Source organism: Felis catus, chromosome E3, assembly GCF_018350175.1.
Source record: "Felis catus isolate Fca126 chromosome E3, F.catus_Fca126_mat1.0, whole genome shotgun sequence".
Classification (NCBI taxonomy): Eukaryota; Metazoa; Chordata; class Mammalia; order Carnivora; family Felidae; genus Felis; species Felis catus.
The window spans coordinates 39,854,704-39,882,413 of record NC_058383.1 but is presented as its reverse complement, the minus strand read 5'-3'; the positions used below and the strand labels follow the sequence as shown (position 1 = coordinate 39,882,413).

Below are 27,710 nucleotides of genomic sequence, written 5' to 3'. Positions count from 1 at the left end.
CTGTTTCCTCTACCACCACCTGCTAAGGGCCTTCAAGTCTGGAGCGTCACTCAGCCACCACCTGCTCGGAAGCTGTGTATCATTTTCACTAGCTTTACACTGAAGTCCCGCCGAATCATAGCCTTACTTCTTGGTCTCTTGCCCGCTGAAGGACAGCGTCTCCCTCCGATCAATCTGCCCCGTCTTGAGGTCCAGGAGAGTCACAGTGTCCATTTCCACGTCGTAGAAGCAGATTTTGGAATCGGGGCTGCCGTCAGCCTAGGGGAAGACAAAACGGGGCTCACGGAACCGCGGGGCTGGCACCCCGTGGGTTTGAGAACAAGCGTGTGGCGTCCACGACCCGCCGGCCACTCCAGCACTCCTAACGTGGGTGTCGGTGCACCGTCGTCCCACTGAGACAGCTGTCCGGGGGGTACTTTGTAATTTCAGGGGGCCGAGAAACTCTAGAACATTGTGGAGGTCCAACGCCAGCTGTCCGGCTGAGGTGGATGAACCACAGGGACACGGAGGAGTGGATCCCCACGCGCCAGTTCTCACACAGGCGAATGAAGACGAGAGAAGGGGAGCAGCTTGGCTGGTGGGGGAACGAATGCCAACGACTCGGGGAGACTGTGCAAGGCTTTGTCTTACCAGGCGGCAGGACGCTAAATGGGGCCTGAGGACTCAAGAAAAACTAGAAGATCAGCCCCTCAAAACTTCAGACAGAGAACACCGCAAGCCCGATGGCATCAGCGGTTTCTCATCACAAACACCGTCCGCGAGAGGAAAGACCAACAACGAACCGGGAGATGCGTCAGCGACACTGAAGGTGCCCAGCCTCCTGCCCCCCCCGCCCCCCGGCCAGGGGAACGGTGGACCACTACCCGCGCCAGCCCCTCCTTTCCAAAGTGCACCCTCCCGCGGGGAGCGCCAGAGGGGCTGGGGACAGCTGGTTTTCACCACAAGCTCGCTTGTGCTGCCTGAACTTTATTTCTTTGCCATGTTTTCTTTCACCGCGGACAAGAATTCCTGGTGCAAGGAGAGATGTTTTTGTCCCTTAGCGTCACCGCACTGTCCCCGCCCGTGCCATGCATTCACCCCAGCAGCAGGGAGATGGTGCCGTGTCCTGGGACGCCCACCCTGCTTCTGTGCCCCTGGGCTCGGAACCACCATCTCCAGCCAGACTTAGCCTCTGAGACTCAGGCTTGTCTTCGCTGGCCCACGTGCCGCCCTGAGGAGCCTCGAACTCAGCACTGAGACAGGATGCCCCACCGTCCCCCTTTCAACCTCCACGTGGCTGCCCGGAGTGGAATCAGTCCCCGCCCATCCGTGTCCCCCGCCCCAGATGATCCCCAACCCCCAGAAGACTTCTTCACACCCCCCCACCACTGAGAAGCAACCTGTAGAAAGATGCTATGTGACGGTCCTGCCTTGCCCTGCACCAAGGCCGGCACCCGTGTGATGGCCCACTGACCGTGCCGGCCTCAGCCTCGACCCTCTGCCAGGGATGGCAGACCCTCGGGTCACGCTGTACCACCTGCTTATACTCCGGGCACGTCTCCCTGTGCCTCCCCTGCCCCTGCCACATGCTCGTCTGGAAGCCTCCCGCCCAGCATGGCCCGCAGTTGGACCGTCTGATGGACGTCTGTTTGTCCACAGGAAGGGGCCACACTCTCCTAATTAAGCATCGGCTTGTGTCCGCGGTGCCCAACACAGTGCCTGGTTCCCGGAAGGCAACCGGTAAGTAGGTGGTGAACGAATGGATTCGCAGGCAAACACTCGTGGGCAGCAAGGCTCACTGCCTGCAGGGCAGGACAGATGTGTCCACGTCCCTTCTGTCAGACTCTGCTCCCTGGCTGTCCTTGCCTTCTCTAAGCCAGAGGCTCAGAGGGCCTTGCTGCCCCCTCATAACAAGAGAACCCAGCCGGCTGGTGAAAAGGTACAGAAAAGAGAAGAGGTGCAGAGGGGGACCCTGCACAGGGGGACCTGTTGTCTCAGAGGAACTAGGGACCGGGGACAGGTGGGGCTCAGGTCTCGTGGCAGGAAGGGAGCACAGCGGGCACGGCCGGAGGAGGCCGCGGTCCAGGGGAGGGGGGCACAGTGGGCACGGCCGGAGGAGGCCGCGGTCCGGGGAGCAGCTGCCGCCGCGCACCCACCTTGCTGAGGAGGATGCTGATCTTGCCGCCGCTGGCGTTACACCTGAGTGAGGCCATGCCCACTGCACCCGGGATCAGATCGGCCAGCTTCCGGTCACCACAGTACTCTTTGGCCTCTCTGTAGGGGGACACGGGGGCTCAGGGGAGGCGCAGGCCTGTGGCTGGGCAGCTCACAGGGCCAGAGCCCGCTCTCTGAAGAGAACAGAAACCTTCCTTCAAAGAACTCGGGGCTCCTCGAAGGCGTGGCTGCTCGCACGCCAGAGGTCTTGCGCCACGACAGAGGGCCCAGATCAGGGTACAGGGCGAGCGTCAGCAGTTTAAGTCACTAAACTGAGGTACGATGACAATAACGTCGTATTACTTTCAGGCATAAACATACTGATTCAACGTCTGGGTCAGTCTGTAAAGTTCCCAGGTTTAACGAACAGAAGTGAATACGTATCCCTCCCCCTACTCCTCTGTGCTCAGCCTCTGTCCCTGCGACATGTTTTGGCCGTTCGTCCTGCCAGAACGGGCTGCTGTCCCACATGCCACGTACAAACACGCGTGTCTCTAGCCCGTTTACTGGGTTCTGGCGTGACGCTGTTACAAACGGCACTGGGTCGGCAGTGGTGGCTCCTCCCGACTGTTTCCACTTAATTCTCATTTCCTCCATGCTTCCCTGGTGTCCTCTGTGTCCCAGGATCCCTTCCAGGCCCCGTGTCCTTAGGCCCCCCAGGCTGGGACAGTTTGTCTGACTCCAGGCTCCTGTGACATTTCCTGCCTCCGTCCTATAATTTCTCCAAGGAGCCTCGTGGTCCTGTTGGAGAGCGCTGTGGAAACCCGCACCTGGGCCCTGGGCGTGCTGGCAGAGCAAGGCCCCGCACACGGACTCACTGGTGCCCGGACGTGTATCCAGAGATGTCTTGACGCGCACCTGACGTCCGTGTCCGTATGAAGCTAAACGTGACTTGTGCTCAACCCTTCGCCATGAGGCTCATTCTCGCCTCCTCCCCTCGCTTATGTCACCTCCTCCCAACACTGAAGCCCTGGCTCCCAAAACCTGCACCTTCACTCTGTGCAGCTGAGCGGCGGCGCGGGACGCTTGCCCTGTGCCCTGTGCGGGGAGCTCTGTGGACGGCAGTGCGGTCCTGTGTCCGGTCCCTCAGCCCCCAGTATCAACACCACCACCACCACCACTACCCGAAGGGCCGGGGTCAGCACCGCCTCTCCAAGGGCTGGTTCACACATTTCTACCATACTTAGGTGACTGTCACATTCCGTACTCTATCCTGTGATCCCCAGAAAGATTTTTAAATTTTTTTTTCAACGTTTATTTATTTTTTGGGACAGAGAGAGACAGAGCATGAACGGGGGAGGGGCAGAGAAAGAGGGAGACACAGAATCGGAAACAGGCTCCAGGCTCTGAGCCATCAGCCCAGAGCCTGACGCGGCATTCGAACTCACGGACCACGAGATCGTGACCTGGCTGAAGTCGGACGCTTAACCGACTGCGCCACCCAGGCGCCCCACCCTGAAAGATTTTTAAAATTGACACACATTAAGACTCATTTTCTGCTGTAAAGTGCTATAGGCTCTGACAACCGTGGTGCCTTGTATTTACCACAGAAAAACGTTTTTAATGTTTATTTTTGAGAGAGAGACAGATTGGAAGTGGGGGAGGGTGAGAGACAGAGGGAGACACAGAATCCGAAGCAGGCTCCAGGCTCTGAGCTGTCGGCACAGAGCCCGACGTGGGACTCAAACCCACAGACCGTGAGATCATGACCGGAGCCAAAGGCGGATGCTTAACCGACTGAACCACCCAGGTGCCCCTACCACGTAGAAAATTTTACTGCCTAAAAACTCCCCTGGGCTCTACCTGCTCAACCCTCATCCCATATGTGCCCTCCCCCACTACACAAGTATTAAGAATTTAAGCCAAGGGGTTCCTGGGTGGCTCATCTGGTTGAGGGTCTGACTCTTGATTTCTGCTCAAGTCATGATCCCAAAGCCCTGCATCAGGCTCTGCGCTGAGCATAGAGCCTGCCTGGGACTCTCACTCTCCGTCTGCCCCTGTCCCCTGCTCACGTGAATGTGTGCTCTCTCTCTCGCTCTCTCTCTCTCTCAAAAACAAAAACAACAAAAAAGGAATGGAAAGAGATCCTTCTTTTTTCCAAACACTGCACCAAGGTAAAGCAAAGCTCTAGCTGCCACGGGTGTTGTTTAGGTGTTAGCAATATTGCCCTCACTCCATGCTCACCGGACAGCAGCACAACCCCAAGAATAGAATGGGCCCAAAACAAATTTTCAAAGCCAAGACATAGAGCGTTTCAAAAAATTCAGCGTTACGTTAACGTTGAAATGACTCTTGTCCATTTCTACCCGCCACGCTGTCTCCTGGTTAGTTTTTACAAAGTGTGCGGACATACCTCACTTTACTGCCCGTCCCACACACTGTGTTTTTTACAAACGGAAGGTCTGCGGCAACCCCGTGGTCAAAAAGTCAGTCGGTGCCGTTTTGCCAACATCATTTGCTCACTTTGTGTCTTCAGGTTCCATTCTGGTAATTCTTGCCTTATCTCAAACCTTTTCATCGTTGGCATATTTGTTACGGTGACCTGTGCTCACAGGTGCTGAACGTTCAGGTGACGGTCGGCGGTTTTTAGCAACAAACCGCTTTCTTATTTAAGGCACGAACATTTTTTTTTGACATAATGCTACTGCACACTTGACTAGAGAACAGACCTATCTTTTACATGTACCGAGAAAATAAAAAATTAATCAGACTCGCTTTATTGAGAAATTCACTCTATCGCAATGGCCTCAATCTGAACCCGCAATATCTCCCGATATACGTCTATACTTTTATTTGGACAGAGACCGTACCTTCGGGAAAGATCAAAGCTTTTAAAGTGAGCCAAGTCTGTCCCCACAACCAGGAAATCTCCACAGATGTCAAGGAAGCACGGGCTCCCCTCCGCCTCTGGGAACAGTAGGAGCTGTTTCACGGTCCCCTGAGGAAAAGGAAAGGAGAATGATTAAGGGAAGCAGCGTGCACGTAGCATCTTACTTTTGGTACTGAACATTACTCACAGGTAATCGTGTTCGCACTAAGCAGGCTCTCAGGTAAGACGTGCAGCACCTAGCAGATTCTAACACTACACAGGGAAGGCTCAGGCGTATGTGGTACTCACGGCCGCCAAAACCCGTGGAATTTCCAGTGAAAAGGGCCACAGATGTGTCCCTGCTCACGTTAACGAAGGTGACTTTGGGTCTCTGCCCAGGGGCAGGGTGGCTGCCGGGAGGACCCGCCACTGCTCAGAGGGCTCCAGCGAGGCCTCCATAACAGCCCAGGACTGCGACCGCAGGCCTCCGGGCAGGGAGGGGTGGGGGGAGTGGCACCCGGCGAGGACTCGAGGACTCGGGAGCTCTGCGCCCTCCCCGGACGTGCCCTGTGCGTCTCTTCATCTGGCTGCTGCCTCGTGTCCTTTATCGCATCCTCCACACACGGCTAAACGCGAGTACGTGGTTCCCTGGCCTCTGGGAGCCGCTCTAACCGGCTGCAAGAGCCCGAGGAGGACCCTCCACTCTGTGGCCTGTGGCGGGAGCACGGGTGGGGGTGGGGGTGCGGGACGGAGGCCGTGACCCGTGGGACCTGGCGCGTCTCTGGGTGCATGGTGTCAGAACCAAGTTGACTTCTGGGCACCCCGTGCACAAGGACTACTTAGTGTTCGGTGGTGGGGAACCCTGTTCCTCCGGGAACCTGCAAGGCTTCCCACGTTGCTACCTGTCACCTAACTGCCACCACCCCCAAGCACTGCTTAGCCCCTTCCCCGGCTGAGGCCTCAGTTCCCAGTTGCCTGGCTCCAGGTCCTCGGACCGCACCGTGGCCCCGCCCACCTGACCTCACTGCGGGCAGCTCTCCCCCACCACGCCGCTCACACACAAAACCCATCTTCCAGCAGAAAGTAACAAAACTAAAGCCGGAATGCTTGTCCCCATCCCTCCGGGCTTCACACCCCCCGCGGGCTTCGGGTGACGGCCTTTAGTCAGGCCAGCCGGTCCTCCTGCCTCCTCTCCCACTGCTTCCGCCCCCACCAGCCCCTTCTTTGGAAGCTCGGGCCCCCGTAATCGAGGTGCCCTCACCGACACCAAAAGGCAGAAAACACCGGGGGCGAGTGGAGCGCCACCTCCCGGCCCGGAAAGGAGTCCCCCTAGAGAAGTGGACGGTGCATGGCAGCCGGCGTCATCTCAAAGAGGCAACGACAACCGCGGTGTGCGTGTGTACGTCCTCAAGAGTGGGGAGCACGGTGTGCAGAGACGCCCCCAGGCTTTCCAAACCCGAGAGCTACTGCACGTTGATTACGAGTTTCCACAGGCACATATGCCTTTTAGTTAGAAAATTCACACCCAGCTACAGCCTGTCTGTTGTTGGAGGACCCTAAGGCCGTCAGCGGGCTTGTCAGTCGTCTCCACGTTTCACAGAAGGCCTTTCACCCTTTTTCCCAGCAGGCCACGCTCCCGTTCCCAGTATGCCTTTCACCCTTCCCCAGCAGGCCACGCTCCCGTTCCCAGTGTGCCTTTCACCCTTTCTCAGCATGTTGACCACCCTGTGAAAATCAACATGAGGAGAAGCCTCCCAGTGACTCCAGGCTGTTGAGCAAACAGGTGCCGGTGCCCACAGAGCCCACTGGGCTCCCCGAAGTGTGCCACCCACTTTGGGGTTGGAGGGTAGGTTTGCTCTTGGATTTTGAGCCTTGCTTTGTGTTTTGAGCTCTCCGGGCTTACTTGAGATGTTTTAAGGCTTTGTCCTTTTTGAGAGTTGTTTGGCCTTTGGTCCAACTTCTTTTTGCAACTGTTTAGGTCTTTTTTTTTTTTTTTTTTTTTTAGAAAAAAAGCTTGTAAGATATAGGATCCTAGGCACCAAAAATGCTCTTGAGGCCATGCCATGCCCCTCCTTTCTGGGATCCTGACTGGACCCACGTTTAAAAACTATGCCCCCTCCTAATGGGATTTCTAACCAAATGGACAGACTTAACGAAAAATAATTTCTAACTTCAAAAGCCATTATGGGGAACGTTTGATCTTCCTCAAATTGTTTTGCTCAAAATTAAATCACAAAGCTCCAACTCGAAAAAATCAAAAACAACCTCGAAACACACAAGCCTGAACGGGATGCCCATCTTAATCGGTGCCTTGACACTTGCAGACGTTTTCAGGATTCTCAGTTTGCCTCTTTACAAAAATACCATTTCTGAATTAACTGAGGCAGACAAGCAACTGAAATAAGTCAAAAAGGCCTCTGAGGACTCTTATTTCCTCTCCCCCGGTGGTCCTTATCCCCAGGCTGACAGCCACCTTGTGCTTGGGCCCCAGCTCTGGGGCCACTTTCTCTTCCTCACTCTGCACCTGCCCCCACTGCCACACAGTGCTGCTGCCTCACTCCAATCCTTTCGTCAAACTTCCCTTTTCCTCTGAGTCTCCCTCCACTCCTGAACTATTCACACCTGCCTCCTTAAAGTTAAGGCTTCCGAAGATCCAAATAAACCTTGAATTTTTTATGTTCTGTGGCCCAAGGCTGAATCGTGAGCCTTAGTTGCAGTTTCCTAAAGTGACTGGGACCTGCCCCACCATAGGTTTGTTGAAGAATTTAACATTTATTCGAACTTACGAACCTGGTTTCTTATTTTTATCATTTAGTGCATGAGCCCAGGCCAAATACTGGATGAACCTAGCCCAATGGGAACATTCCGAAAGGGATTTAGAAAAACTAAACTCGGTGATTTTGCAAGGTGCTAGAACACTCACTGGAAATCACCAAGCAATTACAGTAGCTCTTCCCAAGCCTGTTGATTGGAATAAAATTCATATTTGCAAAAAGAGAACATAAAAAGGGCTGATGAACCTGTTCATTAACTATCACAATTGACTTCAGGGGCGCCTGAGCGGCTCAGGCGGTTAAGCATCCAACTTTGACTCAGTTCATGATCTGACAGTTCATGAGTTCAATCCCCACATTGGGCTCTGTGCTGACAGCTCAGAGCCTGGAGCCTGCTTCCGATGCTGTGTCTCCTTCTCTCTCTGCCCCTCCCCCACTCATGCTCTGTCTCTCTGTCAAAAATAAACGTTAAAAAAATTTTTTTAAACTATTATAATTGACTTCAGATCGCTTTCAAAGAAAATACTGGTCTTCTTTAAAAAATGTTTTTAAGTGTTTATTTATTTTAAGAGAGAGGAGAGAGGGAATCCCAGGCAGACTCCATGCTGTCAGCACAGAGCCCGATGCGGGGCTTGAACTCACGAAACCATGAGATCATGGCCAGAGCCGAGATCAAGAGTCGGACGCTTAACCTACTGAGCCACCACGCAGGTGCCCCTCTGGTCTTTAGATGTCGAGCCCACCTGGGTCGCATTTAACTCTGTTTATTTCACAGACTGAACCTGGGTCTTAGTTAAGACCAGGATGGAATGGGAAATGACATCCACTCCACATGGAGTTATCTGGCAAACCAGCCAGGGTGCATCCTGGATGAATCGCCTAAAAGAAAAACTGCTAAAATTCTTAATTTTCAACTGTGGCAAACGAAGGCCTCTAGACAGAACCAAATATGCCTGTCTTCTGGTATTACTGCAAAGGGCCGGGACACTGGAAAAGACTATTACTACTTACGGGCTGAAGCACACCAGGCACCTTCAGCCTTCCAGCCAGCCTTTCCAGGCCCTCCTAATTGCCAGTAATGGGGCTCCAAAGAGGTACAGGGGCTCTTCCCAATCTTCCCTCTTAACTGGCTCAAACTACTCTCCAAATTGGGAACGACCCTCTGTCCTTACTGACACCGGGGCCACACTCCCATTCAACCTCACTGCTGTGAAGCTGCCCCGGCCTTAGAATACTGGAATACCAAAACAGTTCAAATAGCGGGTGGCCCCAATAGAACCCAACAGTTTCCTGTCCCTGAGCCCCTTTCCTTTTGTCCAGGTCCTGTGAGAGACACACACCCTTTCTCCTTACTTCCTGTGACTAGTCATATGTTGGGTCAAGCTTTTTCAGGAAAGTATCAGGCTAGAATTTTTTTTCTCCCAAAAGGGGGAATTAACTCTCAATTTGACAGCAGTACTCAAAGTAAAAGACCCTTTGGCGTCTTTTATTAGCTCCTTCTCTGATGGCACCAGGGCCGAGTCTGGGGACACTGGTTACTTGTCCCTATTAGAGGAGCTACTATCCCCTTTATAAGCAAAATCCTCAAACGACATTGGCGGAATCCATACTGCATGTGCCATCAAGATTCAAACGGATTCCTCACAACCCGTCCCCGGAACAGGACCCTCAAATATAGATGTCCTTCAAGGCACGAGACCCATGATGACTTACGAGGCTCAGGGCCTTGTTATCCCCTGGACGAGACCCTGTAACAGCCCCGTTTTATCTGTGAGAAAAACCAGTGGCTGAGCGTGGAGGTCTCTTGAGCTGGAAACAATAAATGAGTTGTCCCTGGGCACCCCCTTGTTCCCAACCCTGCTACGCCAACATCCATCGCAAGCAACAGTTTCACCGCAATAGATGTGCGCGTTTTTAGTATTCTAGTTGACGAGGAGAGCCAGCAATGCCCCAGGGTTTCTCAGAGTGTCCTTCTTCCTTTTCGCAAACCTTTAAAGCGGATTTGGATGATGCAGTTTTCTGGAGACTCTGGGCTGTTACAGCATGTAGAGAATTTGCTTTGCTTCTGCTTCTCCTCATGGGAAACAGTTTCACCTGTTAAAACTTCTGGCCTTAAAGCCACAAAGTCTCCAGGGCGCCTGAGTGGCTCAGGTGGCTAAATGTCCGACTGTTGATTCCAGCTCAGGTCACGATCTCACCGATCATAAATCCAAGCCCCGTGTCGGGCTCTGCGCGGACAGCACGGAGCCTGCTCGGGATTCTCCCGCTCTGACCCTCCCCTGCTCACACGCAGTCTCTCTCTCTCCTCTCTCAAAATTAATAAACTTAAAAAAAAACAAAGTCTCCAAAGAAAGGTTGCAGTTTGCTCAAACTCAGGCTCGACACTTTGGGCATCCGATCTCAGAACGAGGACTCCACCTGGACGCACACGAAACCCCTCAAGACTGCTTGACGCGGACAGATCACCTTGCCCATCACAAGTGACAGGAAACTCGTCCAACCAACGCGCCCTTTCATGGTGTGCGAAGGGAAGCGGCGGGCACCGTGCCAGCTCTGCTACCGCAACTCCTGTGGCAGCCATCGAGGCGGCTGCTTTACCGCCTGCTGCTTCAGCCCAACAGGCTGCCACAGGCCCGCCCCGGAGCTCGGACCTCAGCCGGGGTAAAACCGCACACATTTACGCCAACGCTCGGTGTGCCTTCGGGGCCGCCCGGGATCCGGAGACGTTCCGGGAGCCACAAGATTTCCTTAGCTCCAATGGGGATGAAATTTCAGATGGCTCCTACGTCTGAAATGTATTAGAAGCCTCACTTCGGCCAGCAGCTCTGACTGTCGTTAAGGGCATTCAAGACTTGGCTCCCTGGAGGCCAAAGGAAACCACTAGGCTGCTATTTCCACCAACACTGCCGCTGTCAGGGAGGCCGGTAGCTAGACCTCAGTCATTTTCCGAAGGGATGTTCTTCCAAATGACGATCTGGAACAACTGACCAGAGATGCCCAACGATTGGCCCCAGAAGAGAAAGACAATGTCGGAAACATTGGTAATTGTCGGTTTGATAAAAGTTCGACCAAGTAACACCCCGGCCCCGTCAGAAATTCCAAAGTCCCACTTGTTACCGCCAGACACGTATTAAACCGCTGGTTTACTCACAAAATGATCGGGTTCATGAACAAACGTGGAGAAGTATTAAGAAGTGCCACGAGGAGTGCCCGCCTCGCTCGCCCTGCCTGTCAAACGTATAATCTGGAGAAGCCTGCTTGTTTCATAAAACGTGCTCGTCTCACGGACATAATACGTTTTGGTCACGGTCCGTATCTTTTCTCACTGGGCCGAAGTTTTCCTTGCACACGGGCCCCTGCCATTTCTGTGGCTAAAATTCTGTCAGAAAACATTACCCCTACCTGGGAACCGCTCTCCAGCTACGCAGTGACCAGGGGACCCATTTCCCAGGCGGGCGCTGCAGTGAGTCTGTCCTGTCTGGCTGGTTGTGCAGCGTCGTCACCGTGGGTGAGTCACATTCACCTAACGGCACCGCTAAGACTCAGTTGGCAAAACGTGTAGAGGCCCTCCAACCATCGTGGCCTAAAGCACTGTGGTTGGTCCTATATCTGAGATCCCCCGCCGTGGGGACTCCTAGGCTCTCACCCTGTGAGGTCGTCACAGGGTGTCAGTGCACTTGGCCCCTGCCACCTCTGACCCACAGCTGGTAACAGGAGATGCACTTCAATGTTGTAAAGGCCTAAATGCTTCCATTAAAAATAACCATGCTCTGACAGAGCGATCTTTTCACCGTGCGCTCCCGGGAGACGGTGACCTTAGATCAGCCTTGCCACCTGGAGGCTGTCAGAAAAGAAGCCTCCAGAAAGACTTTCTTCCCCACTGGAAAGGTTCTTATCAGCCACGGGTAACCAGCCTTTGTGCTGCCGAACTACAGGAAATAGACTCTGGATTCATGTGACGCATCTAAACGAAGCAGTGAACCCCGAGTGGCCCTGCGTGCCGTCCGGTGACCTGAGAGCACAGATTTCCTGGAACCGAGGCGGACGAGACCGCTTTGCCAAGACGTACAGCCCAGGCCCGTGCTCCTTCTCCTCGCCGCTGCAGCTGCTGTCTTTCATGACAGGGACGCTTTCGTCTGCGTTTCCCACACCCTCGAGAAAGGGCAAACCTCTTCGTTTATGGCCTTTCGCTGAAGCCTCGTCACGATCCAATGACACATGAATCTTTCATTTTCACAAATGTTTTCTGAAGAGCGAGAAGGTTCAGAACTTGCAGAAGTCTTTCCTTTGTCGAAACTATTACCCAGATTGACGGTGTCTGAATTTACAAGTGTACGTGTTGTATCCGTGAGAACACTTCTGGTTCCACACAGCGCGTTTGAGATGACAGTAATGATTTAAGACGTCTTTGAAGTTTTGCCGTTTTGCAAGTTCATCTATTGCTCTCTTTCTCTGCTTGCACTGTATCCTCCCAGATGCACACCTCATTCTTTCAGGGTGCCCCTGAGGGCCCGCTGTGCTGCCCTTGTGGCTGTCGTCGAGGGAGATTTCAGGAGGAAGACACGGCCTCAGTTTGCTTCCACAGGGAGAACCCTTCCCCCTACGTCAGAGTAAGTGCTGGTAAGTATTTCAGTCGGCTCCCTTCACACCTGGTCCTGGCTCGTCATATGGTTTGGCCTTATCGTGTTACTTCCTCTTTTGTATGTTATCTTAAGGTCTGTATTTTGTTACTTCTTCAAACTTCTAAAACACATGTACCCAACAAGATGATCTCCAAGGCTTACGGCACTGGAACCGTACAAACTTTAGGCTTGTGTACCTTCAGGCTGCCTTTCTCTGCCTCCTGACCTTCCGTGTTACTGAAACGTGGCCCTAAGTGGTTTGCAGCAAGCTATGCACTTGACCTGTGATGTGGGACAGGACAACCAGGCAAGGTCCTTCCTGGCACGGAGGAACAGGACCACTAAATATGGAAAACGTGACTTCATCAGTGATGCTTTCAAAGAAAGATCTTGATCAAAAAGGGGAAATGTGAGAATAAAGGGAAACCTCGTTTAGAAAATGGAGTCGGGGGGCGCCTGGGTGGCGCAGTCGGTTGGGCGTCCGACTTCAGCCAGGTCACGATCTCGCGGTCCGTGAGTTCGAGCCCCGCATCAGGCTCTGGGCTGATGGCTCAGAGCCTGGAGCCTGTTTCCGATTCTGTGTCTCCCTCTCTCTGCCCCTCCCCCGTTCATGCTCTGTCTCTCTCTGTCCCAAAAATAAATAAACGTTGAAAAAAAAAAGAAAATGGAGTCGGGGGGTGCCTGGGTAGCTCAGTTAGTTGAGCATCGTACTTCGGCTCAGGTCGTGATCTCACGGTTTGTGAGTTCAAGCCCCACATCAGGCTCTGTGCTGAGAGCTCACAGCCTGAAGCCTGCCTCAGATTCTGTATCTTCCTCTCTCTCAAAAATAAATGTTAGAAAAAAAAAGTCAGGAGGCCAGCAGGGGGCGCTCTCAGCACCACCTGCCAGGTCAGTTGCAGACTCCACAGGAAGAGACCAACCGTGCAAGTGGATACGCAGCTGGCCCTTGGACAACAGGGCTCTGAGCCGCGCTGTCCACTTACACACTGACCTGCACATTTCTTTGTAAATATGATACAGACTAAAGACATTTTCCTTGTGATTTTCTTCTCTTTTCCCTAACTTGCTTTATTGTCAAAATATAGTATGTAACACAGATAATTGCTTCTTGGCCTTTCGGCTAAGATCAAGTGTAGTACAACACGTATTACAAATATGCGTTAACCAACTGTGCTACTGGTAAGGCTTCTGGGCACCAGAATTTTGGGGAGTCTAGTTACATGTGGATTTTGACTGCTTGGGGGCTTGGCCCCTTGCCTATAAGTTGTTCAAGCATAGACTGCTACCCCAGCAGGAGGGAGGTCCCCTCCCACAACAGCCCAGCCCCCAGCTCACCCAGGGGACGTTTTGTCTACAACAGCCTCGCGGCACCCACAGAAGAGCCTCCTCTCCCGGTTCTGCAGACTTGCTGTGGTTTTGCTGTAACTTGCTCATCCCGGATGCAATTCTCTGCTACTCCTCGATGAGCCCAGTTCTGCTGGCTGTCCACCCCCCAACCCTACAGTGGGGCCTGCGGGCCACCTGTGCTCACATAGCTGCGCCATTCATGAGCTGTTAACATGGCCCCTCTTGGCCTCAACAGGTGTCCCCAACCGATGCCAGCGGCAGCGGGCTCTGGCCTCCTTCCCTGCAGCTCTCTCTCTGCCTCCCCTCCCACCTCAAACAGGTTGAGGACCTCACGGCGGAGGTGGGGCGGGGGGCGGCATCCCCACGTGAGGCTCTATTCCAGAGCCTCCCCGAGGGGCACTTCCCACCCGCCCTGAGCCCCACCAGGAAGAACTTGGAAATCTGCGGCACGCAGGGTGAGCAGTGGATGACACGGCGCAGGCGAACTGCAGCCCACAGAAACCGAACACGGATCCCAGCAAAGGACTCAGAGACAGACGACGCAGTCCCACTAAGAGCTGAGACCGGGGCCGTGAAAGTTTTCCCGACCTTGACACAACGCTGCTGCGTGTCCTGGGCTGAGCGGTGGCCCCTAAATCTGTCCACCTGGAACTTGTGACCGTGACCTTATTTTGGAAAAAAGGTCTTTGCAGATGGAATTAAGGATCTCAAGAGAAGACTGCTCTGGATTAGGGTGGCCCTAAATCCGAGGACAAGCATCCTTATAAGACACAGAGAACAAGACACAGACACAAGAGGGCCAAGTGAACACAGAGGCAGAGACGGAGTGATGCATCTGCACAGCAAGGCACGCCAGGGCCGCCAGAAGCAGGGGATGCGTGGGATGGACGCTCCCTCAGAACCTCAGAAGGAGCCAGCCCTGCCCACCCCCGGGTTGTGGCCTCCTGAACTGGGAGAAAGTAAATTTCTATTGCCTTAAGCCGCTCGATTTATGGTGCTTTGGGATGGCAGGCTCAGGAAACTAACGCACCAGGTCAGCCCCGGGCTCCTGCGCGTGTCTGGGATACGGACACAACATGCAGGGCAGGGCCTGTCCAGAGCCTTCAGGATGGACATTAACTGCAGCAAACGTTTCCTCCCGCTTCCAGCCCGTGGACTCGGGGTCCAGCGACCCAGTCCTTATCACTGTGCGGGGCCGTTGCCCCGCCCCCTGATATCACAAATCCCGGCAGTCACCAGTGGAGCAGCCAGCCTGGGGTCCGGTTTACCACCAAGCACCGGGCCGGGGGACTACGGTCTGGCCGCGTACAGTCGGTAAGTGGCTGTGGCTGGACTGACAGATGGCCTTTTACACTGTTCTAGTTGCTTTACCATCAAACCCTCTCGCTCCAGAGCAACGATTTACCTGCCAGGTTCGAACTTGAACTCGGTTTGGCTCCACAGTGTAAACGTTTTCCTCATGCATGGCTAACACTGGAGATTCACACAGGAAGGTTCCTAGGATGAGAGATGAACAGGATATGACGGCAGCCCACCTTTGCACACGTGCTCAGACTTCAGCTCCTCACGCACGTTTTCTTCTCGCCCCGGCCCTCACCACAGCGCAGTGAGGGGTGCGTTCTTGCGGGAAAGCAAGGCCTGAGGCACGGGGACAGCGCGTGCAGGCCCGGGGCTGGTGCGGGGCTGCGGCACTAGGGACCCCGCCCTGCCCCACTCACTAGCCGTCTCCTCTCTCCTCCAACTAGCAGCTGGTGCGGCTGTTCAAGCAGGTGTCCGTCCACTCTAGGTGGACCTTTGGAGGCCACCAGCCCTAGTCTCTGGGTCTAGACCGGTTCTTATCTAGTCAGGGAGGTGATGACACACAGGAGACAGAAAATACGTCAGCACCTGCTGTGCTGTCTTCCTGTGAGGCAAGAAGTTCATCCCTGCCCCGAGGGGGTCTGCCCTGGAAGAGAGGACGTTAAGTGAGGCCAGAACACGAGGCAGGGCAGGAAGTCTTCTAGGAAAATTTAGGCAATGAAGTGTTAGAGGAGAAAAGGAGGGACGGGTTGGGAAGCGGGGACAGCCTCCTCTGGGGTGAGGGAGCAACACCCCCAGGGACGTGAGAGCGGCTCAGACAAGCCCACAGGGAGAGCCTCCCAGAGCACGCAATGACCGGACCCGTGGGGTCAGCACGGGTGGACATGACAACCATATAGGAGAGACAACCATATAGGGATGCCAAGAAGCGCATCCCGAGGGTCGTTCGGGTATGCTGGACACGACCCCCAGAGCTGTCAGGTCCTCATCTCTGGAGCCGTGAATGTTAGGATAAGGGCAAAGCTGGAGGGTTATGAGATGGGGAGATTGTCCCGGATGACTCAGGTAGGCCCTAAAGGCAACCACAAGCGTCCCCGTAAGAGGGAGCCGATTTGCAACAGGAACAAGGTGACGGTGCGGGTAGGCCCTGGAATGATGGGGCCCAAGCCAAGGATGGCCAGCAGCCGCCAAACGCTGGAAGAAGCGAGGGACAGACTCCCCAAGTGCTCAGGGGGTAGCGCGGCCTGTCGGCACCTCGATTTGGCCCCGGGGAAAGTGAGTCTGGACTCCTGACCTCTACGGCTGTGAGAGAGAAAATTTCTGCCTAGGTTGTGGTCACTGTCACAGCAGCCCCAGGACACTCCCGCAGGCCTATGATGAAGAGTGAGGGAAAGGCGCCCGTGACAAGGAGGCGGAGGCTGACAGAGCGTCTCTGACAGCCCATCTCACGTTTCCAGACACAGGCTGGCTTTGGTCAAGGTGCCACGGGGCTCCTGCTCTGAGCGGGTCGGGAACCAGTTCAGAAGCCGGGTTATCGTAGCAACCCCCTTCCCCAGAAAGCACTGCGGCTGTTCACTGTCCCGGCGCCCAGGAGGGCTTCCCGGCCACCCCCGCTGGCTTCGGTAGGGTGCCGCCCATCAGTGAAGGGCCGGAGCCCTGGGCCAGGGCCCACACCACGGGCACCAGCACCCCTGTTAGATGGCGAGAAGATAAAAGCAGGGTGCTGTGAGCCCCCCGTGGGGGGACAAGGCTCTCACCTGCATTCCGTAATGTGGCTCCAGAAGGCTCGAAGATCGCCACCTGTTTCCCGTTCCAGACAGCAACGGCATCCTATAGAGAGTCACGGAGATCATAAAGCAACCTGCCACCGGCACCCTTACCGCCCCGAGTGACCCAGACAGCTGGCCAGGTCCTTTGTCCACACCGAAGAGCCCGGCCGAGCCCAGCGTCCCCCGCGCGGTCACCTTGGTGGCGAACACCCCGCGGACGTGCATGTCTGTGCGCAGGCTGTGCGTCACGCCCGTGGACAGGAAGGACACGCTGAGCAGGCTTGGGGAGGTCTGCACCACGGCCACTTGCTGGTGGAAGTGTGAGCACATGGCCTGCTCGCTGAGGATCACCACGGAGCTGATGCTGTTGACCGCCAGCAGGCCCTTCCGCGAGCCCCACTGGGTTCCGCGCCACAGACGAGACGAGAGTGGGGCAAAGAGGAGGGAGGCGCGGTCAGGACAGAGGCACACGCGCGGAGCGTCGACAGTTTTCCCGGCACTACCTCCCCTCGTTATGGAAACCGATTTACAGATTTTGAAGCGTAAAGTATGCGCTTATGGAAAACCGTAAAACGCGGACGCTCGAGGTGTGACGCGACAGGGAGACACTGGCGTGGCTGTCCCGTCTCCGGTCTGTTCTGACCCGTTAATTGTCAATTTAGGGATGTTTATTCTTTGTAAACGGACAGCAGGCTGACACAGTGTATTAAATCGCGTGGCTCTCCTCCGGTGACATGAACTCCTGCTTTGATAACTTCACATCACCCTCCAAATCTCCCTCAGTCTGGCTTTGGCTGCACTATCCCGTTCCACGGCTACGTTTACCCATTCGCGACCAGCGTGCACTGTTTTAATTGCTGTAGTTTTGAGATATGTTCTGGTCGGGGATACGGAAATGTTCTGATTCTGTACGTGTTTTCCTCAGCCATGTGCCATGTGCTCTCCCAGAGGAGTTAACTTTGTTGAATTCCTCCGGAAGGGGAAAAAAAAAAGGTCATGATCTGCACAGACGTACATGTAATGGGTAAGTTTATTTGGGAAGAAATGACACTTTTATAAGATCGAGGCTTCTCTTTAAGGAATGTCTCAGCGCTTACTTGGTTTCTCTTTAAGTTCTTCAGGAAAATTAGCAGGGCTCTTCCTATCTCTTCAAATCTGAGAAAGTTGTACGTTCTCTGCCGACCTGATAATAATCTATGCTCTTTGCAGCCATTCATTTTGGCCTCGGTACGATATTTAACTCCCTACTTCACTGAGAAGCGACTTTTACCTCCGGCTGTGCCACAAGGGTCTAAGGGTAGCCCCCAAAGTGCCATATGGCGCCCCTGACCACTTAGCACGTGTGTCTTCCTGTCCTGACCCGGCTGCGCTTAGGTAGATCTGGTCTCAGAGGACTGCACACCGCAGGTCTGAGGACCAGGTCTGAGGCAGCAGGTCAGGAGCCCTGAGGCGGGGGCGGGCACAACCGGAGCAAAGTGTGAGGCAACGGCCACCTAACGCTCTGGAAGTTGGGCAAGAGGCAAATGAAGAAGGCCCCAGGAAAGTCCGCTGGACCCGGCAGGAACAGCAGCGTCTGTGGCGCCCTCCCCCCCCCCCCCGGACAGGTGTGGCCGGGAGGTCGGCTCCCTGTCTCATGGTGGCCACAGCATCTCCCAGGTGGCGTTTCTCACTCCCCTGGCTCCACGTTGTGAGGGTGGGGTCCCTGCGGCTCACGGGTGCCCGAGAATGCCGGGCCCCCACGCCCGCACCCTGGCTCGTTCATGGTGCGTGGGCTCCACTCTGGGAGAGGCGGCCTGAGAAGACCACAGGCCGCAGAGCCCGGCTCCCTGCTCGCAGGGCAGGCAGGGTATCACTGCACAGAAGTGGCCACCGTCCCCATTCTGAGCTCTGGAGGGGTGACTCAGACTTTCTTCCCCCAGGAGGAGAGACAGCCCATGGGAACAGAGCTCCGAAGCACTCGCCAGAGGAGGTGACCTCGCTGAAAACAGAACGTGGGCAAGTACAAGCCTCAGGGTGCTCTCGGAGAGAGCGGGGGTTTGGGTGTGAGCATCGGGAGGAGGCTGGGAGCTTCACGAGAGCTACAAGCTCCCCACAAGCCAGACCGATGCCCAGAGGGAATGGGGGACAGATATGCCTAGAGCGGCCTTACTGGGTCACAACGAAGCACCGACCCTGAGCTCAAAGACCACACCTGCCCAAATCGGATGGGACTGGACCGTGGGGCAATCGATGCCCAGAGCCACTGGCCAGCAGCTGAGGGCGGCTGAGGCACGAAGTTCGGCAGATCAGGGAGAGGACGGTCAGAGAGCCTCACGGTGCCTGCTGCGCCAGGGGACAGAGACGTCACTGCGGTGGTCCAGCCACCAAACAAATAAACAAGCGGCAGCAAGAAACCCTGGAGGCAGGGGGGCGGCTGGAGGAACGGTTTGCAACCAAAAATCGAGAGCCACGTAAAACAGGAGAGTATGACAGACACCCTGGAAAGTAAAAGCAAACAGAAACTGCCAGAAGGCCCAGACGTCACGTTTAACAGGCCTTCACAGCAGCCACTACAAACATATTCAAACAATACAGGAAACGGCACCTAGAGAAGCGAAGGAAGGTGTGACACTGCATCTCCCCAAATACGGGCCATCGACAGGGAGACAATTCATAATAAAAGAGCAGAAAAGGCATACGCCCAAGAGAAATGAAATCATATGTCCACACAGAAACTTGTACACAAACGTTCATGGCCACGTGAGTCACAAGTCCAGACGTGGAAACAACCCATGTGTCCATCGATGGAACGGACGGAAGGAGAACGGAAACGAAACGTGGTCCATGCCCGCACTGGGCGCCCCTCAGCTGTGGGGAGGGATGAACCGCCCACATGCACCGTAACGGGCACGGATGGGGGACACGTGACGCTCGGTGACGGAGGCCGGACACGGAAAGCGGCAGATTGTACGGTTCCGTCTCTACGACACGCCAAGTGCGGGCAAACCCAGAGACAGAAAGCGCGCACGTGTGCGCACAGAGGACAGGGGATGGGGGGTTGGTGGGGGAGGAGTGCACGCTCCAAATACACTGAAAGGAAAACCAGGGTGTTACCCATCTCGACAAAGCTGCTGTCAGCGTAGAGAGAGGTGACGGAGAGAGGGTGGGTGGACGGAGAACAGGGGTACCGAGGACTACACACCCACAGTCCCGTATCCACACTTCCGAAACTCCAAAGGCCTTCAGAGTCATTCTGTTGTTTTTACAGGGCCCTAGGCTGAGGAACTGGCAGGTGCAAAGCCAACCATGTCCTCCGCTGTCGCAGGGCGGAGAGAGTGCCCAGCGCCCCGGTGCCGCGTACCTTGATGTGTGTGATGTTGCCTTCGAGCTCAGTGGGGGTCTGAACGGCCCACCCGTCCTTGCCCTCGGCCGCTCGGCCGCTCTGCGGGCCCGGCAGTTTTCTCCACATGGCAACTCGCCCCTTATCGGTGCCCGCTGCCAGGAGACCTGCGGGTAAAAACGAAGCTCTCTGAGGTGAAAGGGTTAAAGGCAGGGGCAAAGGCTCTCAAACATCCGAACCAGCCCTCTGCCCGGTGAGCTCCGGCACCGGCCCCGCCCCCACCCGCGTGCGCCGGGGGTGCCGGCGCTGCTCCTCTGGATTTTCCACGAGAGCAGGGGTCTGGGTGCCCGTTCGGTGCTGCTTCCGGGGCTAGCCTGGCACCCAGTGCCCGGCAGGCGCAAAATAAACGATGGCCTGGCTCGTCGCCCGTTTTCCTGTCCTCCGTGTGTGTACACGCGTGCACACGTGCGTACAGGCACATGCATGCGTATCGTTACTTTCCCACGCTTTTCCTCGCGGTTTCAGGAGGGAACACAGGTCACCTGCCTGTACCCACGGTGGCCACACTGTCGAGCAAACCCGCCGACCTTCACGTGCTGTCATTTTCCTGCTCCCCAGTGACTTTGCTCAGGCGACTGACAGTTACAACCCATCTACCGCTCTCTGAGTCGCCACCAGCCGTTTTGCAGCCCACAGAGCGAGGACTGAGGCCGCCTCTCTCTCTCTGGCACCCGACAAGGCTCACCTTTGACTTTACAGTAAGAAACACAGTTTATATTCTCTCCTTTCTCGAAACCAAACTTCTCTTCTGGACTCAGCACGTAATTCTCTCCTCCTTCCAAATCCCAGAATCTACAATGAAAGGCAGATGGCGCCATTCAGGGGACCATGTCACGCCCTTCCCCGCCTCCCAGGGTCTTGCTCCATGTGCACAGCGATCGGGAAGCAGACGGAGCCCGAGGGACTCTGACACGAAAGGCCCGCCGTCATTATGCTTAGATCTATTTGATGCCTTGTTCATATTCAAAGGGAGCAGGGTTCGTGACACACCAGGTCACAACGAGAACGAAGGGACCCCAACCACAGGCATTAACATGGGAGAAACCCAAGTATCACATGGAGCAGAGGCAGGTAGATAAGCCAAGACGTGATTCCACACACGCCAGGCTCGAGAAAACCACGCGTCGGAATCGGGACGGGCCTGCCCGGTGAGGGCCGAGAGGGGACGCCTGGGTCGGTGCTGTGCTCTACTCTCTGACCTCAGAGCTGGTTGTATGGATGTGACTCCAAAGGGACTGACCCTCGATGGCGGTGCCTGCCGAGCATCCGGGCTCTTACCTGAGGATGGGCTCCCCTACAGCGGTCACGAGCACACTGTCCTCGATCAACGCGATGTCTGCCCGGTGACCCGTCTTCCCACTCAACTTGACCTGATGACGAGAAACAACCTGAAGGAAGCACGTTGCTCTTTGGAGCCCGGAGCGTCCAGTGTGCGGTGGCCTGGTGGGGATGTGCCAGCCGGGTGGGTGGAGACACATGGAAAGGCGACGCCCACTCAGCCACACGACTCTCTGTGGTATGTTAAATGGCTAACGACTGTGGCTTCCACGCATGGCGCATGGTGAGCGCGTTTCTAGAGCAACTACCAAGGCAAGCCCCGTTCAGACATGACCACACGCTCTCGGGCAGGTGTCGTGACCCCGTTCTGCCCGGGGCCCCCCGGCCAGTGAGAGGCTCACGGGGATCTGGACCCGGGTCCACATGACTCAGGACCCTATTTTCCACTGCTGTGCCAGGGGCACCTAAGTAATTGTGTAAACACCTATTCACAAGAAATCAATCAGCTCGGTAACCTACAGGATCATTGTCAGGAGAATTTCAGAATTCTCTCAGGAACGTGGACTCAGCTGGTACAAACCAGGGGACTGGCCAGAGGCAGGGTGGACCAGCCCTCGCTGAGCGGCAGGCCGAGAGCAGTGGCCGACATGGGGCTGAGACACCTGCTCCAGGACTCGCTGGATCTCGGCAGCCCCACAGCTGGACGTGTGCTGCCCAGGAGGGCGACTGACACGCCTTGGGGCAAAACAGGGCGCGTGCAGGGGAGGGGGGGCAGTGGCGGCTGGGATGGAGGGAAGTGAGGGCCCCATCTGCACAAGGGTGGGAAGCAGGACGTTGTCCCCCATCCCGTTCCCACCGTGAATTGAGCTGCTGCTGCGGGGTGAGCAGTTGTCCCTAGTCAGAGCCGGGTGTCCAGGCTGCGAGCTGGCCGCCCTCTCCCGCCCCCGTCCGTCGGCGGATTCCCACAAAGCTCCTGGGAACGGAGTCACCTTCGTGACGGTCCTGGACGGCGGTGCTCAGGTCGGGTGAAGCCCGGCCCGGCCGCCCTGCTGCCCGCCTACCTTCATCACTTCCTCCGCTTCGCCCTCGGGCCTCACCACGAACAGGGACAGCAGCAGGCTCCGCGTGACCACCACCAGGGCCTCCCTCCTCTCCAGGTAGAAGAGCGCCTGCACCGAGCTGTCCGTGGACGCTGCCTCGGTGGTCTTGCCTTTCTCGTCCACATAGTGCACCGTCCCTAAGGGCAAAGGGGTCAGTCCAGGTGGGAGGCACTCGCCGGCGGTCCCTGTAGCTACTTAGGTGCGATTGCAAAGCATAAACACGTCCATTATAAAACTTTACAAACCAAACATTGAAAAACCGTCTGCACATAGACTCCCCGGCCATCTCTGAAATAAGCTTCACTTCTCAGCCCTGCCCACCTGCCGGGCGGCCTCGAAACTCTCTGTTCCCCCTGATGTGCTAACATTAGGTGCACATCCCTCACCCAGACGCCGAGACCTGGAGCCACGGCCCTCCCGCAGCCGCACGCGTTCTCCCGACCCAGAGGCCCTCCCTCCCCTGCTCTGCCCGGCCTGCCGGCCCCTCCTCAGCCTTCTGAGTCGGTGGGGAGCCTCCGGTGAGTGCCCGCCAAGCAGCCCCGTCTGCTGCCCTCAGGAGCCTCCTCACCCTCCCCGTCTGCTCTCATCTGCTTCCAAGGACAACGTGACTTCCCGTTCAACCTTACAAGTTCAAGGTTGTGCCGAGGCCCGCGGTCAGCACGACGTCACCGTGCCGGCACCGCCTCAGCGAGCGTCTGTGGCAGGCTTGGTGACACCCACACGTGTTCACTCAGCTGACGTGTCCCGCGAGCTCGCAGGCAGGGGTCTGACTGCACAGGGTGACCCTCCTGAGGCCCACAGCTCCTGTGGGAGGGGCAGGCCTGACCCTTCCAGAGCCAGGCTTGTCCCCACCGCACACCCCTGCCCACTGGGCCTTCTTCCCACATCATCTCCTCGACTCCCTGCTAAGGGGGCCTTGGCGCTGGCCTCTTCCTCCCGGCACCGCCCACGGCTCTGTACCCACGCCTGGCCCTCTGGACCTCCTCCAAGTCCCCCCCATCAGCCGTCTCTTTTTACCTCCAGAAAACAAGCGGTATCTCTACCCTAACAAGGGCAAAGCCCAGCCCTGGCAGCTGCCCTCTGCTCTCTTCTTTCCGTCAAGGCTGAGCTGCGCGGCGGCCCGCCCCGTGGAAGCCGTCGTGAGCCCCCCTTCCCTGCTCTCGCTCCTGCGGCATGCACACTCGTGTCTCCCGTAACCCCTCTTCTTTGCCCGCACCCCATACCGCACTTATCTGCTGCCGCGGGTGCCTGTGTCCCTGCTCACACTGAGGAGTCAGGACCCAGACAGACGGTGCCCCCGCCCGTCCTGCCCTGTCACCCTCCCTCCCCAGAGCTCAGGTCAGGGCGCTTCCGGGCCACACAGACCGGACAACAAGAGGGCAGCACCGTCCCCTGCCCGGAGCTGCACACGGGAGCGGCTGGGGCGGGGGGAGGTACCAACGGGGCCTCGTCCTGAGAGCCCTCCAAACACAAGCCGAGCCCATCCGCCTCCATCAGGACCAGGTGAGGCCCTTCTCTGAACGCTGGGTCCGTGATGGCCGAGAGTCGCTGACGCGTCACTCTAAGGCTGGCACACACACAGGCTACTGCTTTTTTATGCAGAGACATCACCTCTTTGTTCACAGTCCCTACCAGATGCCCCCAAACGCTTCAATGTCCTAGAATCCCCACCTAAGATTCTCACCATCCATCAGGCTGACGAAGAACGACAGTCCCTCCTGAGAGCCCATTTTCAGGAGACTCCCAAAGCCGCTTTTCCTCCAGTTAAACACGTCCAGGGCTCGCTCATCGCCACTCACAGCTGCCTTCGCCAGCTGAATGAGGTCCCTTCGGAAGGCAGACACGACAGGAAGTCAGATTCCCAGAGGTTCCTTACAGGAAGGCGTGGTCACTGCAGATGTGCCCGCAGCCCGCCCCGCACCAGCCCCGCGCCCTTACTCACTGGCCAGGAGGGGGGAGCCGGAAGATGCAGTGGGTTAGGTGTTTTCCGTAGTCGTGCTTCAGCAGAGGAGGCCCTTGTACCCGACCCCTTTGGTCCAACCTCCACAAGAGCAGGACGCCAAGCTGGAAAACCCAACACCATGTGAAGGAGACACAATCTTACAGTGACCGGTGGGAGTGTTACGCGGTGCGAGAGAATAAGGGCCGATTCCTTTTACGACAAGTCACAAAACTGTTATGTGTGCGCCGTGAACGTGGGAGGAACAGGAGCCTTCCGTGTGCCCTCTGCCACCCTCACTCCCCCAGATAACACCTGCCACACAGCCAGCTTTCAAAACTCAATTTTTGAATAGACTCAGATTTACCAAAAGCGGTAGAGATCATTCACAGAAGTCCTGTTCTCCACCCCTCACTTCTCCCGTGAGCAGACCTTACTTAGCATAGCGCGTTTCCCAGATTTAACAAGCCGACACTGACGTACTATATTGACTAGAGTCGTGCTTTATTCACACTTACTTTCTCCCTGGGTCCCCCCCACCAGGAGCCACAGGACATTTGGGCGTCACGTCCCCTTAGGCTCCTCTGGGCTGGGACAGTGTCTCTGACCCCCCCAGCTTGCAGGACTGGTCAGGGATGATGTGGGGCGTCCCTCCGTTCGGGACCCGTCTGACGGTCTTCTTGTGACTGGGCTGGGTTGTAGGTTCGGGGAGAAGGCCACGGAGATCGTGCGCCCTTCTCGTCATGTCATGTACACGGGTGATCGGTGCTACCGACGAGCCTCATCTGTGCCACTGCTGACCCTCTCCGCCCGGTGAGGTCCCTTGGGTGACCCTGTCCACGGTGAAGTCTTTGCTTCTCCCCTCTCTCCGTCCCGTACTATTTGGAACGAAGTCACCCGCTTGAGTGTGGACCATCTACATAATCGCTTGGGTTCCTCAGGACGAGAGATTTGTCTCTTCTCCACCACTCACTAATTACTACATCACGGGTTCATACCCCTGTTTATGTCACAGACAGTGACTTTCCGCTTTGGGTTACAATCCAGCACCGCTTGGTTCACTTTCGAGCTCCAGCTTCGGCCACCGGGAGGTCTTTCGTTAGCTCCTGCGTCCCTCCGACCCAGCCCGGACCGCGGGATCTGCGAGCACTTCCCTTACTTGCTGGCTCTCTGGATCCTCTGGGCTCAGGGCCCGGCCCCAGTCCTGGGATCAGCCATTTTCCCAGGAAACCGCCACCTGGGGACAGGCGTACTACGTGTGCAATTTTTAAGTCATCGAGCTCTCAAGCTTAGGGCGCTCACGAGCGCGAGAGGTCGGGTGGGGAGACGGTGCCATCGGGCCCGGGCCAGGAGGCCTCCGTGGCCGCGGAGGCATGCTGAGCTTTGCCAAACGGCACCACTTCCATAGAATCCGTCAGCAAGGAGGCCCACGCAGCTGTCAGGGCACATCTCCCGCCCGAGGAGGCTGCCACACACTCTTCTTCCCATCCTTTTGTTCTCTCAGCGTGCCCCCGATCGTCCCGCAGGCCCGAGAGCACTATATCATCGTAAACGGGAAAGTGCTTTCCAGATACAGATGGCCCTCGAACAACTCGGGTCTCGACGTGGGTCCTTTATAGGTGGACTTTCAGGGTATGGTGCCGTAAACGTATCTTGTCTTCCGTGTGAGTTTTTTGCAGTTTTCTTTATTCCAGCCTACTTTATGGTTAGCGCACGGTATATGATACACCCGGCGCGTAAAACGTTGTTATTCGACGGTTACGTTACTGGCCAGGCTTTGGGTCAACAGAGGCTGTTAGCAGGTAAGCTTCTGGGGAGTCAAAGTTATACTCAGATCTCTGACTGGGAGAGGCTTGATGCCCCTAACTCCCAGGTGGTTCCAGGATCAGCTGTAGTGTCGGCCTTAAAAGGCAACTTACACACAAAGTCTCTCAGCAAAGCCCCCTCAGGTTTCTGGGTAACCAGGTGCCAGACCGGAGGCAACACCTGAGCTGCCCGGTCTCCCTTGTGGCGACAACATTCACCACAGTTTTATACACTCTAGACACAGGTCACCTCGGAAGACAAGAAATCAGCCCCACGCACGAGCAAGAGTCTAATGTCGTACGAGACGAAAGCGCGCAGTCAGTGTGTTGACACGTGAGTGTCGGGACATACCATCACTTCACGTGACCCGTGACACATTAGGACCCATGACACCCTGACTGATAACAAATATGTCCTCGCTCATTCAGAGGAGCAAACGTTCCCTCACCACCGGTTCACGGAATCTCCCGTGAGAAGGGCCACAGAGGTGTCTCCGCTCACGTTAACGAAGGTGACTTTGGGTCTCTGCCCAGGGGCGGGATGGCTGCCGGGAGGACCCGCCACTGCTCAGAGGGCTCCAGCGAGGCCTCCATAACCGCCCAGGACTGCGATCGCAGGCCTCCGGGCAGGGAGGGGTGGGGGGAGTGGCACCTGGCGAGGACTCGAGGACTCGGGAGCTCTGCGCCCTCCCCGGACGTGCCCTGTGCGTCTCTTCATCTGGCTGCTGCCTCGTGTCCTGTATCGCATCCTTCCACACACCGCTAAGCGCGAGTACGTGGTTCCCTGGCCTCTGGGAGCCACTCTAACCGGCTGCAAGAGCCCGAGGAGGGCCCTCCACTCCGTGGCCTGTGGCGGGAGTACGGGTGGGGGTGGGGGTGCGGGACGGAGGCCGTGACCCGTGGGACCTGGCGCTGTCTCTAGGTGCACGGTGTCAGAACGGAGTTGAATTCTGGGCACCCCGTGCACGAGGACTACTTAGTGTTCGGTGTTGGGGAACCCTGTCCCCCACCCCTGCTGGCACTGGCTCCGGGAACCTGCAAGGCTCCCCACGTTGCTACCTGTCACCTAACTGCCACCCCCCGCCAAGCACAACAAGTCTATACTGAGGGACAGTCTACAAAATAACCTGTCTGGACTCCTCCGTTTGGTGATGTCACCAAAGACCAAAAACAAGAGAAGAAAGGAAAGATGAGACCAGGGAACCGTTGGTGATTCAGGGAAACCAAAGAGAAGGGACAGCCAAACGCAGCGCGTGGTCCTTGGCCACATTCTGGGTTAGGACAACACCCGCCATGGACGGGACAGGACGGGACAGCCCGAGAGGGCGCCGCCTCAGCGCTCGCCTTCCTCAGCGCGAGTGCCACACACATGGCAGCTGTGTACAAGTCCTTGTCC

The 27,710-nt window shown here is 56.4% G+C and overlaps 1 protein-coding gene and 1 non-coding gene across 11 annotated transcripts in view; both read right to left on the bottom strand.

Moving 5' to 3' along the window:
• The window catches only part of IFT140 (intraflagellar transport 140), an 81,073-nt gene that overhangs the window by 45,041 nt on the left and 8,322 nt on the right, over window positions 1-27,710 (bottom strand). For 9 of the 10 annotated variants that reach the window (XM_045047865.1, XM_011290728.4, XM_011290729.4 and 6 more), the window contains 12 exons: window positions 24,513-24,634; window positions 24,255-24,397; window positions 22,532-22,707; window positions 21,471-21,562; window positions 20,878-20,984; window positions 20,154-20,299; window positions 17,009-17,212; window positions 16,802-16,874; window positions 15,151-15,242; window positions 5,004-5,131; window positions 2,136-2,253; window positions 128-258 (listed from right to left, as the gene is read on the bottom strand). In XM_045047865.1, the coding sequence (XP_044903800.1) occupies window positions 128-258; window positions 2,136-2,253; window positions 5,004-5,131; window positions 15,151-15,242; window positions 16,802-16,874; window positions 17,009-17,212; window positions 20,154-20,299; window positions 20,878-20,984; window positions 21,471-21,562; window positions 22,532-22,707; window positions 24,255-24,397; window positions 24,513-24,634 (1,532 nt within the window). The remainder of the gene's footprint in view (window positions 1-127; window positions 259-2,135; window positions 2,254-5,003; window positions 5,132-15,150; window positions 15,243-16,801; window positions 16,875-17,008; window positions 17,213-20,153; window positions 20,300-20,877; window positions 20,985-21,470; window positions 21,563-22,531; window positions 22,708-24,254; window positions 24,398-24,512; window positions 24,635-27,710) is intronic. The other variant, XM_045047866.1, reaches the window with a different exon arrangement.
• LOC111558325 lies at window positions 4,287-4,410 on the bottom strand. The gene has a single exon (XR_002739046.2). It is a non-coding gene; the product is annotated as a U4atac minor spliceosomal RNA (small nuclear RNA).